General features: G+C 42.8%; 2 protein-coding genes across 10 annotated transcripts in view; both read right to left on the reverse strand.

Annotated features, from left to right (window-relative positions):
- LOC127002043 (facilitated trehalose transporter Tret1-like) overlaps nt 1–16,229 on the reverse strand; it is a 156,402-nt gene that overhangs the window by 46,748 nt on the left and 93,425 nt on the right. For 4 of the 9 annotated variants that reach the window (XM_050867403.1, XM_050867407.1, XM_050867401.1 and 1 more), the window contains exons 2-3: nt 14,045–14,152; nt 1,315–1,450 (exon numbers count right to left, since the gene is read on the reverse strand). The exons of 3 other annotated variants lie outside the window; for them this stretch is intronic. In XM_050867403.1, coding sequence (XP_050723360.1) covers nt 1,315–1,450; nt 14,045–14,116 — 208 coding nt within the window. In that variant the 5' untranslated portion in view covers nt 14,117–14,152. Of the gene's footprint in view, nt 1–1,314; nt 1,451–14,044; nt 14,214–16,229 lie in introns of all 9 variants that reach the window. 2 more of the 9 variants (XM_050867406.1, XM_050867404.1) reach the window with 1 other exon arrangement.
- The window catches only part of LOC127002046 (facilitated trehalose transporter Tret1-like), a 33,701-nt gene that overhangs the window by 822 nt on the left and 16,650 nt on the right, over nt 1–16,229 (reverse strand). The window contains exon 4 of the mRNA XM_050867409.1: nt 251–645. Coding sequence (XP_050723366.1) covers nt 251–645 — 395 coding nt within the window. The remainder of the gene's footprint in view (nt 1–250; nt 646–16,229) is intronic.

The raw sequence follows: 16,229 nt of genomic DNA on the forward strand, positions 1-16,229 counted from the left end.
CACCTCAGGGACGCAGTAGCCACGTGAGACAAACGTTCTCCGAGAGTCCTTTCTTCCACTACTGTTACGCCTGAACTAATCTTTCTTCCCCTCACCTGAGACAACTCTCCTTACTGAGTCCCTCGCTTTACTGCCATTACCTGCGACGCGCCCTTCCTTTCCCTCACGCAAGGGACGCAAGGCAAACAAGCAAGACAAGCAAACATCGTGAGTCCCTGCCCATCCTCCCCTCCCGTCACAACCTTCTTACCTCCGGAACGAAGAGCAAGGGCACCACCATCACGGCCGCCGTCAGCGTACACAGCGCTGTGGCCACGTCCCAGGGCGTCAGGGAGGCCACCAGGTAGCCGATCAATGCCCCGAGTGAGCCTGAGATCTCCGGCGTGGAGGAAGTGAGGCCCCGGACTCTACTCGGGCTGAGCTCCGCCACCAGGGGCTGCAGTATGGTGACGATCACGTAGACGCAGGCAGCCAGCGCCGCCCTGGCGATGAAGAGGACGGCCTTGTGGGGCGGAAAGGCCAGCAGCAGCCACAAGAAGGTGGTGATGCCCGTGGTGATCGTCAGGACCCGCCGCGGCCCCGCCCACTCCACCAGCGGCCCCGTGCACAGCGAGGCGAAGATGCCCACGATGGACGTCATGGACACTGGTGGCGAGGGGAAGGTCAGACTCAGAGGCACGGGCGCCAGTCCACGTGCGACACTCCAACTAGTACGCACACCAGAAAAAACAGGGTACACCTTGGAAGTATAGACTGAGGGATACACGTTTAGTACCATCAATATAAAGCTTGATTGTCAGGCTTCAAGTTAAGTGTATTTCATTCTTACATCTCGGCATAAAGATTATTTTCTGAAGTACTTTTCTTCCTGATGACTGCTACGTGGACGGGAGTGTGCGGACTGGCGGGCGAACCTTACTCCTTACTTGTTGTAGTTAGGTAAGTGTCGAGGGGACAGGTATGCACTTAGACAGCGGGAATGGGATGTTCATTATATACATTGTACATACTATTATTAGGAGTTTGTCAAGGGGACAGTTATTAAGGTAAAGCGAAGGTGAAACACGATGCTGCATATGTACTTATTTTTGGGAGCGTATCGGGGCACATAGCCAGGTGACACCCTCTCCTTAAACGGTATAATATTCTCATCAGTACGCCACGGCAGGAGACGTTAGGAGCGAACAAGGGACACCTCTTTACAAGACAGATGGCTGGGATGTATTGAATTAAGCCTCTAGACTCTAGACTCTAGAGAATAACACAACAACAACAGGGTGTGGAGGCGAGTTAAGTGAGCGCCCCTCCACGTACCGAGCCACGCCACGTCGTCGTCGGTGACCGTGAAGGTGTGTGGGTCGTCCTGCATCTTGGGCAGCACGGCGGTCCACCCCTTGGTCGCCGTGCCCTGGGTGAGGGAGCACATGCCCACCACCACCGCGAACACCACCTGCGAGACCAAAAAAGTATGCATAGATGGGAGGCTCTTCTGTCTGTCTGTCTGTCTGAGGCTGTGTGTGCTGGGGGAGTGCTTTTTTTTTAACGTTTCGCTTATGACGCCGGTATAGGTTTTCTTGGTGGGGCCTGATGGTCGGTCCCATCCTGTTCCGGCGCAGGCAAGTGTTTATAGTGGCACCATGCTGCTTGGTTCATACTGCCCCCCGGAGCTCATCTTTGATCCTCTTTGAGAGAGAATCTAGGGGCCGGGTTAATATATTATCCTAAGGACAGCAAGTGGGTAGTCTTAGGCCACTCGGCGGTGACTGAAAAATTGCCAGCTTGTTTGTCGCGTCTAGCGGGACGCTAAACTGCATCCTCCTGGACGCCGTGCCCCCACGCTGACCACTCAGCCACCGCCTCCCCAGTGGTGTAGGTGTAGGGGTGGGGAGTGGGAAGGTAGAGGAGGTAATCTAGCTCGTTTGATGCATAGACGAAAGGCTCGTCGGCCTGTCTGTCTGTCTGAGGTTCGTGTGTATGTGGGTGTAGTGTAGGGGTGTGGGTGTAGGGGGCGGGGGATAGAAAGGCGCAGGGAGTAATATATAGAGTATATCATAATACACTTGTGTCTGTGTATCTCTCTGGCGTGTGAAAACCAATCAGTCAAGCATGGTATGATTTTTTTAATCTTTTTGACTGTTTATCTGCCTTGGGGTATGCAAGGGGCCGGCAAGTTGATAAGAGTCAAGAGTAGTAACAAATGTACGGAAGTGGGGGTAAGTTGGAAGTGGGGGGGACTGGAAGTGGGGGTTGGGGGGGTCAGCGGTCAGCGGGGGGGTTACGGAAGAGGGGGTATCTGGACCCCCTCCTAACCCCCACACACCCATCTCTTTATTTTTTCCCCCCACCCCTCTCGGACTAGCGTACGGAAGCGGGGGGGTGACGGGAGCGGGGGTAGGTCGGTCAGCGGGGGGGGTGACGGGAGAAGGGATACTTGAAGGGTTAAGATAAGATCTTTCTTTGACCCTCGAATGACCACGAGATTATAATCACGGAAAAGGTTAAGGACATTAGGTTAATGACCAGGCTGAAATATGAATTTACTCTCTAATGCAAGTCCGAAAATAAAATAAAAAATCGCCATTGAACGTAAGACTCGATAAATTATTTAAGTTTTTGCTGGATGTATTGTATCATTATCTTCTTATTTCTCATTTCTCAACTTGTTTCTTCTTATTTCTTTCCTCAACTTATATATATTTTTTTTTACTCCGGTTATTTGGTGCCATCTAACCCTAAACACTGCAGCACCAAGTCTTTTTTTTTCTGATTTTGCATTAATTAATGTCTTATATCTCATTTCTTAACTTCTTTCTTCTTATTTCTTTTCTCAACTTGCATTTCTTTATATTTTCTGCCTGCTCTTCGATGTCATATGACCTTAGACGTTGCCGCATCGAGTTTACCTTTTTCCGTGAAAAAGGGATCATGTGTGTGTGTGTGTGTGTGTGTGTGTGTGTGTGTGTGTGTGTGTGTGTGTTCCATTCCCCTCCGATTCTTGAGAAATCTGCGGCTAGCTCGAAATTTTGTGGGCCATCTTTTTTAGCCGATTATATGCTCCGAAGCGGAATTTAGTGAGGATTCTTATGGTATCTTCAAATTCCTCATACGTCTATTAGTTCCCGAGTTACACCGAGAAAACTGAATTTTTTTCTCTCGTCAGAGTAGCCTAACAAATAAAAATCACTCATTAATTAATGTCTTATATCTCATTTCTTAACTTATTTCTTCTTATTTCTTTTCTCAACTTGCATTTCTTTATATTTTCTGCCTGCTCTTCGGTGTCATATGACCTTAGACGTTGCCGCATCGAGTTTACCTTTTTCCGTGAAAAAGGGATCATGTGTGTGCGTGTGTGTGTGTTCCATTCCCCTCCGATTCTTGAGAAATCTGCGGCTAGCTCGAAATTTTGTGGGCCATCTTTTTTAGCCGATTATATGCTCCGAAGCGGAATTTAGTGAGGATTCTTATGGTATCTTCAAATTCCTCATACGTCTATTAGTTCCCGAGTTACACCGAGAAAACTGAATGTTATTCTCTCGTCAGAGTATCCTAACAAATAAAAACACTCATTAATTAATGTCTTATATCTCATTTCTTAACTTATTTCTTCTTATTTCTTTTCTCAACTTGCATTTCTTTATATTTTCTGCCTGCTCTTCGGTGTCATATGACCTTAGACGTTGCCGCATCGAGTTTACCTTTTTCCGTGAAAAGGGATCATGTGTGTGTGTGTGTGTGCGTGTGTGTTCCATTCCTCCGATTCTTGAGAAATCTGCGGCTAGCTCGAAATTTTGTGGGCCATCTTTTTAGCCGATTATATGCTCGAAGCGGAATTTAGTGAGGATTCTTATGGTATCTTCAAATTCCTCATACGTCTATTAGTTCCCGAGTTACACCGAGAAAACTGAATTTTTTTTTCTCTCGTCAGAGTAGCATAACAAATAAAAATCACTCATTAATTAATGTCTTATATTTAATTTCTTAACTTATTTCTTCTTATTTCTTTTCTCAACTTGCATTTCTTTATATTTTCTGCCTGCTCTTCGGTGTCATATGACCTTAGACGTTGCCGCATCGAGTTTACCTTTTTCCGTGAAAAAGGGATCATGTGTGTGTGTGTGCGTGTGTGTGTGTGTGTGTGTTCCATTCCCCTCCGATTCTTGAGAAATCTGCGGCTAGCTCGAAATTTTGTGGGCCATCTTTTTTAGCCGATTATATGCTCCGAAGCGGAATTTAGTGAGGATTCTTATGGTATCTTCAAATTCCTCATACGTCTATTAGTTCCCGAGTTACACCGAGAAAACTGAATTTTTTTTCTCTCGTCAGAGTAGCATAACAAATAAAAATCACTCATTAATTAATGTCTTATATTTCATTTCTTAACTTATTTCTTCTTATTTCTTTTCTCAACTTGCATTTCTTTATATTTTCTGCCTGCTCTTCGGTGTCATATGACCTTAGACGTTGCCGCATCGAGTTTACTTTTTTCCGTGAAAAAGGGATCGTGTGTGTGTGTGTGTGTGTGTGTGTGTGTGTGTGTGTGTTCCATTCCCCTCTGATTCTTGAGAAATCTGCTGCTTGCTCAAAATTTTGTGGGCCAACTTTTTTAGCCGAATATATGTTCCGAAGCGGAATTTAGTGAGGATTCTTATGGTATCTTCAAATTCCTCATGCGTCTATTAGTTCCCGAGTTACACCGAGAAAACTGAATGTTATTCTCTCGTCAGAGTATCCTAACAAATAAAAATCACTCAGAGCTCCTCATCTACGTTCCTTAGAAAGATTGCCATATGTTACTATTAAGAAACTTATCCCAACAACTGCAAATTTGACGCACTTTCATCGAAAACTTAATTTTTAATAATTTTTTATTTACTTTTATGGCGCGTTTCGCGTCATCGTCCGCCAGAACCTTTTACCCTTGATGACATGAAATGCGTCATCGTGCGCGAGAGGGTTAAATAAGTCAGATTGATCTCAAAGTCACTGTCTGGGCAGACAAATCTTCGGAAAGAAGGCAAACCAGTTTGTAGATATATATAAATATGCCGTATATTCACGTCCTTATGGATATCTTCTTGTTGATTAGGGTATAAATACTCCTGAATCCCTACAGTTTCGCTCAAACATTGTTGGAGAGCCTCCCAGATGAACGCGTATTCCAATGGTGAACTCCAGGAAAAAGGAACTCTTACACGTTCTATACTCCCAACATAACGAACCCTATGGTTTAAGCTCTCAGCTACTTCTGATCTTACTCTCTTAAGCCTTTGCAGTTACTTTCTTAAACCATCGAAGCCCGCCTTCCTGAAGTCAGGTATTAAGTGTTGTTTCTGCTGACTCTATCCTCCCATTTAATATTAAATTTAATTTCCTTATGATCACTGTTACCTAATGAACCCCCAACCTCAATGTTGCATATTATGTACTCTTTATTAGTTAACAACAAATCCAAAATATTTTCTTCCCTCGTTCGCACTGTTTTGTATATAGAACGAACTTACATTAGCTGAACTCACACTGTTTTGATTATAGAACGAACTTACATTAGCTGAACTCACACTGTTTTGAATATAGAACGAACTTACATTAGCTGATCTCACACTGTTTTGAATATAGAACGAACTTACATTAGCTGAACCCACACTCCTGGAAGAAGCTAAAATTTTCTAAAGGCTACAATAAAATCAATATGACCGATGAAGATACGGCACGTCACAATGAACAAACTCACTGTCTTCTCTGTAAATACGGGTTTTAAAAGGTAAAGGAGTAAAACATCATGACCATGAAAAATCAGGAAACAATTACATTGAAGCTTATTGTAATAGATGCAACCTTCAAATGAAAAAATCACAAATTGCAGCGCACTCTCATTGCACATTATGCGGATTACGACATGACGTTAATCCCGCGTGAATTAACGCTACCTGGCTTTGAAAATCAAACTAAGACCAAAACATTCAGTTCAGAAATACCATGAAGTCATCATAAATGACTTGAGATTTATTGACACGTATGTCTTTATGTCTGGTTCACTCGCGGCTTTAGCGACCCAATTCATCAGCACTGGGAACGAGCCCATGTGCACACAACAGATGTTGAAAGATGTGCCAGCACCTGCGTTACCATTATTGATCAAGGGAAAGCAGGTTTTTTGTTATGACTATATGGACTCGATGGAACGACTTTCTGAGACACGTCTTCCATCCCGCGAAGATTTTTTCAATTCGCTTCAAGAAGCAGAACTTTCCGAAAGTGATTATAAACATGCTCAGAATGTTTGGAAAGTAGCTGGATGTCAGAGCCTGATGGACTATTTGTTGCTTTATGTAAAAGTGGATGTTGGCCTTCTATGTGATGTCTTCCTAGAGTGGAGAGGTATTTTGAAAACCCAGTGGAGGTTGGATATTGTAAATTATGTTAGCCTGCCAGGATTTGCCTATGACTCTTTTTGTTAAAAACACAGCAGGAATTAGAGATGCTTAGTAGCCCACACATATATCATTGCATTCAAACAAATGTGCGTGGGGGCTACACAAGTGTTGTGCGTCGTTTTGTACGCACCAATAACATCTACACGAACCCTCAGTTTAATCCAAAACATGATAGAAACACTTTCCTTTCATATCTTGACTTCAACAGTCTTTATCCCACTGTAATGCAAGAGAAGTTACCATGTGGAGATATGAGAAAACTAGATGAGACAGAAATGCACTGGTTTTTGAGCGGGAGGGGGGCTAGGTCAATCAAGCAACCGATGGCGATTTTGGATACCTCATTCTGTGCAATACTGAGGCTGTCTCACGTGAAGTCATTGAGAAAACGGATGACCTCCCACTGACCATCAGAAGACACAATATCATCAATAGAGATATATCGTCAGCCGCACACGAATGGTATGAAGAAGAAAACCGTCCAGTACCGTGTAAGAACATAAAACAGATTGGAACACATGTTGCTCAGGAGAAAATACTGTTTGCTCTGTCCTCCTTAAACTGCTATTCAACTAGGCCGGGTTGTTAAAAAGTGCATGCTATTTATATGTTTAAGCAAAAGCACTTTCTTGCGGACTTCATTCAGGATAACATAGAAGCCCGCAAAAGTGCTACTTGCCCTATCAAGAAAACTGCAATCAAGTGTATTTCAAACAGCATATTTGGTCGATACCTGATGAACGCGGCCAAATATAGTGAAGACATAGATATTGTCACCAACCGCGAAAAGTTTTTGAAGCTGGCCCGAAGTCCTTACTTTAAACGCGTTGTACCCCTCAATGATGGTCATGTAGTTGTAGTTCGCCATAAGAAATATTCACAGGCGAATCATCCAAACTACATTGGCTACTACGTCCTAGAGCTGTCCAAGCTGCGACTATATGATTTCTTTTACAGTATCATGAAGGCTCATTACGGGGATCTGGCGAAACTAGTGTATTGTGACACTGATTCCTTAATAACAGAAACTGAAACTCCTGATCTATTAACAGAGTACTCGCAGGAACCCTTTAAAAGCTATATAGACACAAGTAACTTTAGCTCCTCACATTCCTTGTACAACACAGACAACAAAGGCAAGCTCATTTCTCAAGTCTGAAGTGAGGAAAGAACCATCTCAGAATTTGTAGGTGTAAGAACAAAGTGCTACTCCATCCCCATGGCAGACAGTGACCGGTTGAGTTCAGCTAAGAGCGTTCCAAAGCTCATAAAGAAAAAAAATTGCTCATCAGCGATACAAAGACGTCCTATTCCAGAAGCAAACATTTACCTTTGGCTATCAGGGATTCACAGTGCGTAATGGACGAATGAGTACAGTAAAATATCCCAAGAGAGGGATATCTGTAGTTCAGGACAAAAGACACTGCTTTAGCACCTTGGAGTTACGACCTTACGGTCATCCCGATAATTCTACAGGGGTAGAGGAGGAGGAGAAAGAGAAGGAAGCTGTAATCATAATTTGACCAAATTCCAATAAACATTGAGTTTGTTTGACTTGTTTATATGTCCTTTATCAAAAAATGAATGAAAAAAACAATAATTGTCTTAAAATTTATTCGATTTGTGGAAACATGTAGACAAAACGCGTCTATGTTTCGATCTGGCTCATATAAAAAAATAAAAAAAAGACTCGCGAAATGTGCGCGGCGGCGGCAGCAGCGGGTCCTGCGGCGACATCATGCGACGACAGGATGCGACAGGATTGCGTGGGCTCGGGGCGGGGCGGGGGCGGCAGCACTGGGGCTAGTGGTGGTGACGAGTGAGGTCCTGTATGGAGCCAGACCACTGATTTAAGCGTGTTATACAAACCACGATAAAGGAACTAGAAAATTATTTATGCTGAGAATAGCTTCATGGAATGTAATACACTTCAATATGAAAAATCAATAAAGTCAATACTTACTTTTTATGAACACGTGTTAAATGTTTGATGTCATACGGGCATTATAAACTTGCTGTAAGCGAATCTCATCACGTGTTCATCATTCCTCGAATATTCGGTCTTGGAAAACTCCATACAAATTTTTTCAAGAGTTTCTCTTACACCCAAGTGTGAAACATTGTAGGCAAAGTACACGACATAAGCCCCGCACACATCGCTTCGCGTGCTTTGAAGTCGAAATGCATTTTTATATATCCTGAGCCCAGGGTAAGCAATATATTTAAAATAATCAGAGTATAATTTGAGGTCGAGAGCATAACTATCTAAGAACACTATCATGTCCGGTTCATAGTAGAGACAAATCCAGTGTCTCATTTCTCTTTTAGAATAACTTGGTAGCGTGCTGCCGCCCCGCCCGCCCCGAGCCCACGCAATCCTGTCGCATCCTGTCGTCGCATGATGTCGCCGCAGGACCCGCTGCTGCCGCCGCCGCGCACATTTCGCGAGTCTTTTTTTTATTTTTTTATATGAGCCAGATCGAAACATAGACGCGTTTTGTCTACATGTTTCCACAAATCGAATAAATTTTAAGACAATTATTGTTTTTTCATTCATTTTTGATAAAGGACATATAAACAAGTCAAACAAACTCAATGTTTATTGGAATTTGGTCAAATTATGATTACAGCTTCCTTCTCTTCCTCCTCCTCCTCTACCCCTGTAGAATTATCGGGATGACCGTAAGGTCGTAACTCCAAGGTGCTAAAGCAGTGTCTTTTGTCCTGAACTACAGATATCCCTCTCTTGGGATATTTTACTGTACTCATTCGTCCATTACGCACTGTGAATCCCTGATAGCCAAAGGTAAATGTTTGCTTCTGGAATAGGACGTCTTTGTATCGCTGATGAGCAATTTTTTTCTTTATGAGCTTTGGAACGCTCTTAGCTGAACTCAACCGGTCACTGTCTGCCATGGGGATGGAGTAGCACTTTGTTCTTACACCTACAAATTCTGAGATGGTTTTTTCCCTCACTTCAGACTTGAGAAATCCGAGCTTGCCTTTGTTGTCTGTGTTGTACAAGGAATGTGAGGAGCTAAAGTTACTTGTGTCTATATAGCTTTTAAAGGGTTCCTGCGAGTACTCTGTTAATAGATCAGGAGTTTCAGTTTCTGTTATTAAGGAATCAGTGTCACAATTCACTAGTTTCGCCCGATCCCCGTAATGAGCCTTCATGATACTGTAAAAGAAATCATATAGTCGCAGCTTGGACAGCTCTAGGACGTAGTAGCCAATGTAGTTTGGATGATTCGCCTGTGAATATTTCTTATGGCGAACTACAACTACATGACCATCATTGAGGGTACAACGCGTTTAAAGTAAGGACTTCGGGCCAGCTTCAAAAACTTTTCGCGGTTGGTGACAATATCTATGTCTTCACTATATTTGGCCGCGTTCATCAGGTATCGACCAAAAATGCTGTTTGAAATACACTTGATTGCAGTTTTCTTGATAGGGCAAGTAGCACTTTTGCGGGCTTCTATGTTATCCTGAATGAAGTCCGCAAGAAAGTGCTTTTGCTTAAACATATAAATAGCATGCACTTTTAACAACCCGGCCTAGTTGAATAGCAGTTTAAGGAGGACAGAGCAAACAGCATTTTCTCCTGAGCAACATGTGTTCCAATCTGTTTTATGTTCTTACACGGTACTGGACGGTTTTCTTCTTCATACCATTCGTGTGCGGCTGACGATATATCTCTATTGATGATATTGTGTCTTCTGATGGTCAGTGGGAGGTCATCCGTTTTCTCAATGACTTCACGTGAGACAGCCTCAGTATTGCACAGAATGAGGTATCCAAAATCGCCATCGGTTGCTTGATTGACCTAGCCCCCCCTCCCGCTCAAAAACCAGTGCATTTCTGTCTCATCTAGTTTTCTCATATCTCCACATGGTAACTTCTCTTGCATTACAGTGGGATAAAGACTGTTGAAGTCAAGATATGAAAGGAAAGTGTTTCTATCATGTTTTGGATTAAACTGAGGGTTCGTGTAGATGTTATTGGTGCGTACAAAACGACGCACAACACTTGTGTAGCCCCCACGCACATTTGTTTGAATGCAATGATATATGTGTGGGCTACTAAGCATCTCTAATTCCCGCTGTGTTTTTAACAAAAAGAGTCATAGGCAAATCCTGGCAGGCTAACATAATTTACAATATCCAACCTCCACTGGGTTTTCAAAATACCTCTCCACTCTAGGAAGACATCACATAGAAGGCCAACATCCACTTTTACATAAAGCAACAAATAGTCCATCAGGCTTTGACATCCAGCTACTTTCCAAACATTCTGAGCATGTTTATAATCACTTTCGGAAAGTTCTGCTTCTTGAAGCGAATTGAAAAAAATCTACGCGGGATGGAAGACGTGTCTCAGAAAGTCGTTCCATCGAGTCCATATAGTCATAACAAAAAACCTGCTTTCCCTTGATCAATAATGGTAACGCAGGTGCTGGCACATCTTTCAACATCTGTTGTGTGCACATGGGCTCGTTCCCAGTGCTGATGAATTGGGTCGCTAAAGCCGCGAGTGAACCAGACATAAAGACATACGTGTCAATAAATCTCAAGTCATTTATGATGACTTCATGGTATTTCTGAACTGAATGTTTTGGTCTTAGTTTGATTTTCAAAGCCAGGTAGCGTTAATTCACGCGGGATTAACGTCATGTCGTAATCCGCATAATGTGCAATGAGAGTGCGCTGCAATTTGTGATTTTTTTCATTTGAAGGTTGCATCTATTACAATAAGCTTCAATGTAATTGTTTCCTGATTTTTCATGGTCATGATGTTTTACTCCTTTACCTTTTAAAACCCGTATTTACAGAGAAGACAGTGAGTTTGTTCATTGTGACGTGCCGTATCTTCATCGGTCATATTGATTTTATTGTAGCCTTTAGAAAATTTTAGCTTCTTCCAGGAGTGTGGGTTCAGCTAATGTAAGTTCGTTCTATATTCAAAACAGTGTGAGATCAGCTAATGTAAGTTCGTTCTATATTCAAAACAGTGTGAGTTCAGCTAATGTAAGTTCGTTCTATAATCAAAACAGTGTGAGTTCAGCTAATGTAAGTTCGTTCTATATACAAAACAGTGCGAACGAGGGAAGAAAATATTTTGGATTTGTTGTTAACTAATAAAGAGTACATAATATGCAACATTGAGGTTGGGGGTTCATTAGGTAACAGTGATCATAAGGAAATTAAATTTAATATTAAATGGGAGGATAGAGTCAGCAGAAACAACACTTAATACCTGACTTCAGGAAGGCGGGCTTCGATGGTTTAAGAAAGTAACTGCAAAGGCTTAAGAGAGTAAGATCAGAAGTAGCTGAGAGCTTAAACCATAGGGTTCGTTATGTTGGGAGTATAGAACGTGTAAGAGTTCCTTTTTCCTGGAGTTCACCATTGGAATACGCGTTCATCTGGGAGGCTCTCCAACAATGTTTGAGCGAAACTGTAGGATTCAGGAGTATTTATACCTAATCAACAAGAAGATATCCATAAGGACGTGAATATACGGCATATTTATATATATCTACAAACTGGTTTGCCTTCTCTTTTCCGAATATTTGTCTGCCCAGACAGTGAATTTGAGATAAATCTGACTTATTTAACCCTCTCGCGCACGATGACGCATTTCATGTCATCAAGGGTAAAAGGTTCTGGCGGACGATGACGCGAAACGCGCCATAAAAGTAAATAAAAAATTATTAAAAATTAAGTTTTCGATGAAAGTGCGTCAAATTTGCAGTTGTTGGGATAAGTTTCTTAATAGTAACATATGGCAATCTTTCTAAGGAACGTAGATGAGGAGCTCTGAGTGATTTTTATTTGTTAGGATACTCTGACGAGAGAATAACATTCAGTTTTCTCGGTGTAACTCGGGAACTAATAGACGCATGAGGAATTTGAAGATACCATAAGAATCCTCACTAAATTCCGCTTCGGAACATATATTCGGCTAAAAAAGTTGGCCCACAAAATTTTGAGCAAGCAGCAGATTTCTCAAGAATCAGAGGGGAATGGAACACACACACACACACACACACACACACACACACACACACACACACGATCCCTTTTTCACGGAAAAAAGTAAACTCGATGCGGCAACGTCTAAGGTCATATGACACCGAAGAGCAGGCAGAAAATATAAAGAAATGCAAGTTGAGAAAAGAAATAAGAAGAAATAAGTTAAGAAATGAGATATAAGACATTAATTAATGAGTGATTTTTTGTTGTTATGCTTCTCTGTCGTTTTTAAAAAAATTCAGTTTTCTCGGTGTAACTCGGGAACTAATAGACGTATGAGGAATTTGAAGATACCATAAGAATCCTCACTAAATTCCGCTTCGGAGCATATAATCGGCTAAAAAAGATGGCCCACAAAATTTCGAGCTAGCCGCAGATTTCTCAAGAATCGGAGGAATGGAACACACACACACACACACACACACATTAGATCCCTTTTTCACGGAAACAGGTAAACTCGATGCGGCAACGTCTAAGGTCATATGACACCGAAGAGGAGGCATTAAATATATTGAAATGCTTGTTGAGTAAAGAAATAAGAAGAAATAAGTTAAGAAATGAAATATAAGACATTAATTAATGCAAAATCAGAAAAAAAAAGACTTGGTGCTGCAGTGTTTAGGGTTAGATGGCACCAAATAACCGGAGTAAAAAAAAATATATATAAGTTGAGGAAAGAAATAAGAAGAAACAAGTTGAGACATGAGAAATAAGAAGATAATGATACAATACATCCAGCAAAAACTTAAATAATTTATCGAGTCTTACGTTCAATGGCGATTTTTTATTTTATTTTCGGACTTGCATTAGAGAGTAAATTCATATTTCAGCCTGGTCATTAACCTAATGTCCTTAACCTTTTCCGTGATTATAATCTCGTGGTCATTCGAGGGTCAAAGAAAGATCTTATCTTAACCCTTCAAGTATCCCTTCTCCCGTCACCCCCCCCGCGGACCGACCGACCCCCGCGCCCGTCACCCCCCCGCGTCCGTACGCTAGTCCGAGAGGGGTGAGGGGGGTGAAAAGGTAAAAGAGATGGGTGTGGGTGTGTGGGGGTCCAGATACCCCCTCTTCCGTAACCCCCCCCGCTGACCGCTGACCCCCCCAACCCCCACTTCCAGTCCCCCCCACTTCCAACTTACCCCCACTTCCGTACATTTGTTACTACTGTCAAGTTTTGTCTAGCTGTCCATATCTTTCAGTTTGTTTAGTATGGTGTAAGAGTGAGTGAATTTAAATTGATTTGTGTGTCTGTGTACGGTATTTTTTTAAGGGGGGATATTACCGTAGATCTGGCTTTGTCTTTGTTTATCTCTCTATCGCTATAGTTGCCTCTCTTCTCCCAGTCTGAAACGGGGCGTGAGTAGATGGGTATTAGTTTTGTCTATCAGCTTTGTGGATGGGTAGCAGACGAAGCCATTACCAAACACACACAAAAGAAAATCAGACAATAAAACCAAACTTTATCTCCATTTTACCAAATACACACACACACAAAAAAATCACACAATACAATCAAACATTTCCTTTTCTCAGCCCCAAGACTAAGGGGAACACATCCTACCTTACCTGCTTGACGTTGAGAGGGGCATCTTTGGCGGGGGTGGCGGCGGGGAGGCCTTCAGTAGCCCCAGGTGACATGGCAACGCTGAGGCACCTAATCGCCGCTCATGGAAGCTGGGGAGAGGCGGGGAGAAGCTTATCATATCATTCCATCTTGGTACTCACGGGCGATTACCTAGGAACAGAACAACACTCATCTGTCTCGTCTCATCCTACCCAATGCTGGAAATACTCCTTAGGGGAGGCGGGTAATTGATTTTGATAAATTTATTACACCCAGGGGGTCTGGCACGATTTACATTCAGCAACTAAATTAGAGCTCACACAAAAAAGCATGAATGAGTTGTAAAACTATCTCAAAACGAGGTGGTGGGTTACATAAGGCTGGGGTACGAAGATGGTTGTGGTAAAGGTTGCTAGGGGTGACTGTGGTGTAGTAGCAGCAGTAGTAGTAGTAATAGTAGTAGTAGTAGTAGTAGTAGTAGTAGTAGTAGTAGTAGCAGCAATAGTAATAGTAGTAGTAGTAGTAGTAGTAGTAGTAGCAATAGTAGGATTAGTATTAGTAGTAGTAGTAGTAGTAGTTGGCTGGAGTAGGTAGGAAGACACCTACCGAACGGGCGCAAGCCACTCCCGGTGAGATATATATGGGAGGTGAGAAGGGAGCTGAAGCCCTCCAAAGACCCTTCCCATGTCCTCACTAACCGTTTCCCTATTGTCTCACCAACACCGGAGAGTAGTTCAGCATGCTCTCTAAAGACAGATCCTCTCTTTATCCACACCACACTACATTCACACAACATATACACCTTTTCCCAAAATTAAGATTTCAAAATGGCGCACATACACCAAGCCTCGGAGTCCCCGCCTGGGGGGGGGACCACAAATTCCCCCAGGGAGGACTCCCCTTCTGGCTGCCGACCCGAGAGGTGTCTTGATAACTCCTCAAACCTCTTTCTTCTCAATTTCTGCAACATTCGCGGTCTTCGCTCTAATTTTCATTCTGTGGAACATCATCTCTCCTCCTCTAAACCTCACCTTCTCTTCCTTACCGAAACACAGTTTCTGAGGCTACTGACAGCAATCTCTACTCTGTTCCCTCCTACTATCTCTATCCTAAATTTCAATCCAAAGCTGGATGTTGCGCCTACGTGCGCAGCGACATCACTTGCTCTCGTGCCCACAACCTTGACTCTTCTGAATTTTCCACCATCTGGCTAAGACTTCATTGTCATTCTATTACTAAATACATCTGTGCTGTTTATCTCTCACCTAACTCTACCAACTATGTAAAATTCTTTGACTATTTGAATTCTAAAGTGGAGCACATCTTGACCCACTCTCCCTTCGCTGAAATCTCCATCCTAGGAGATTTCAATGTTCACCACCAGCTTTGGCTTTCATCCTCTTTCACTGACCATCCTGGTGAACAAGCCTACAACTTTGCTATCCTCAACGACCTAGAGCAGTTGGTCCAGCACCCTACACGTATTCCCGACCGTCTTGGAGATCGTCCCAACATTCTAGACCTCTTCCTTACCTCAAACCCTTCTGCTTATTCTGTCAAACTGTTCTCTCCGTTGGGCTCCTCCGATCACAATCTTATTTCTACATCCTGTCCTATCGCTCCTGTACACCCTCTGGACCCACCGAAGAGGCGATGCTTCTGGCATTTTGCTTCAGCTCGGTGGGACGACCTGAGGATGTACTTTTCCGATTTCCCGTGGAATGATTATTGCTTCCAGGAGAGAGACCCCTCTGTGTGTGCTCAGCGCATCACAGAGGTGATTGTCTCTGGAATGGAGGCATACATTCCTCGTTCTTTCTCTACTCCTCACGCTAAAAAGCCTTGGTTTAATTACGCTTGTACTCGTGCTGTCAATGATAGAGAGGTAGCTCACAAAAGGTACCAGAGCCTTCAAACTAATGCTAATTATGAACTTTACATTTCTGCCCGAAATCGTGCCAAATCTATTCTCCGACTAACCAAAAATTCTTTCATTAATAGAAAATGTCAAAACCTTGCTTTCTCTAACTCTTCCCGTGACTTCTGGCATCTATCCAAAAACATCTCCTCCAACTTCACTTCTTCATCTTTCCCTCCACTCCTCAGTCCTGCCGGCAACACTGCCGTCTCATCTATCTCTAAGGCTGAACTCTTCTCTCAAACTTTTTCTAAAAACTTCACTCTGGA

Source organism: Eriocheir sinensis, chromosome 22 (genome assembly GCF_024679095.1).
Source record: "Eriocheir sinensis breed Jianghai 21 chromosome 22, ASM2467909v1, whole genome shotgun sequence".
Lineage (NCBI taxonomy): Eukaryota > Metazoa > Arthropoda > Malacostraca > Decapoda > Varunidae > Eriocheir > Eriocheir sinensis.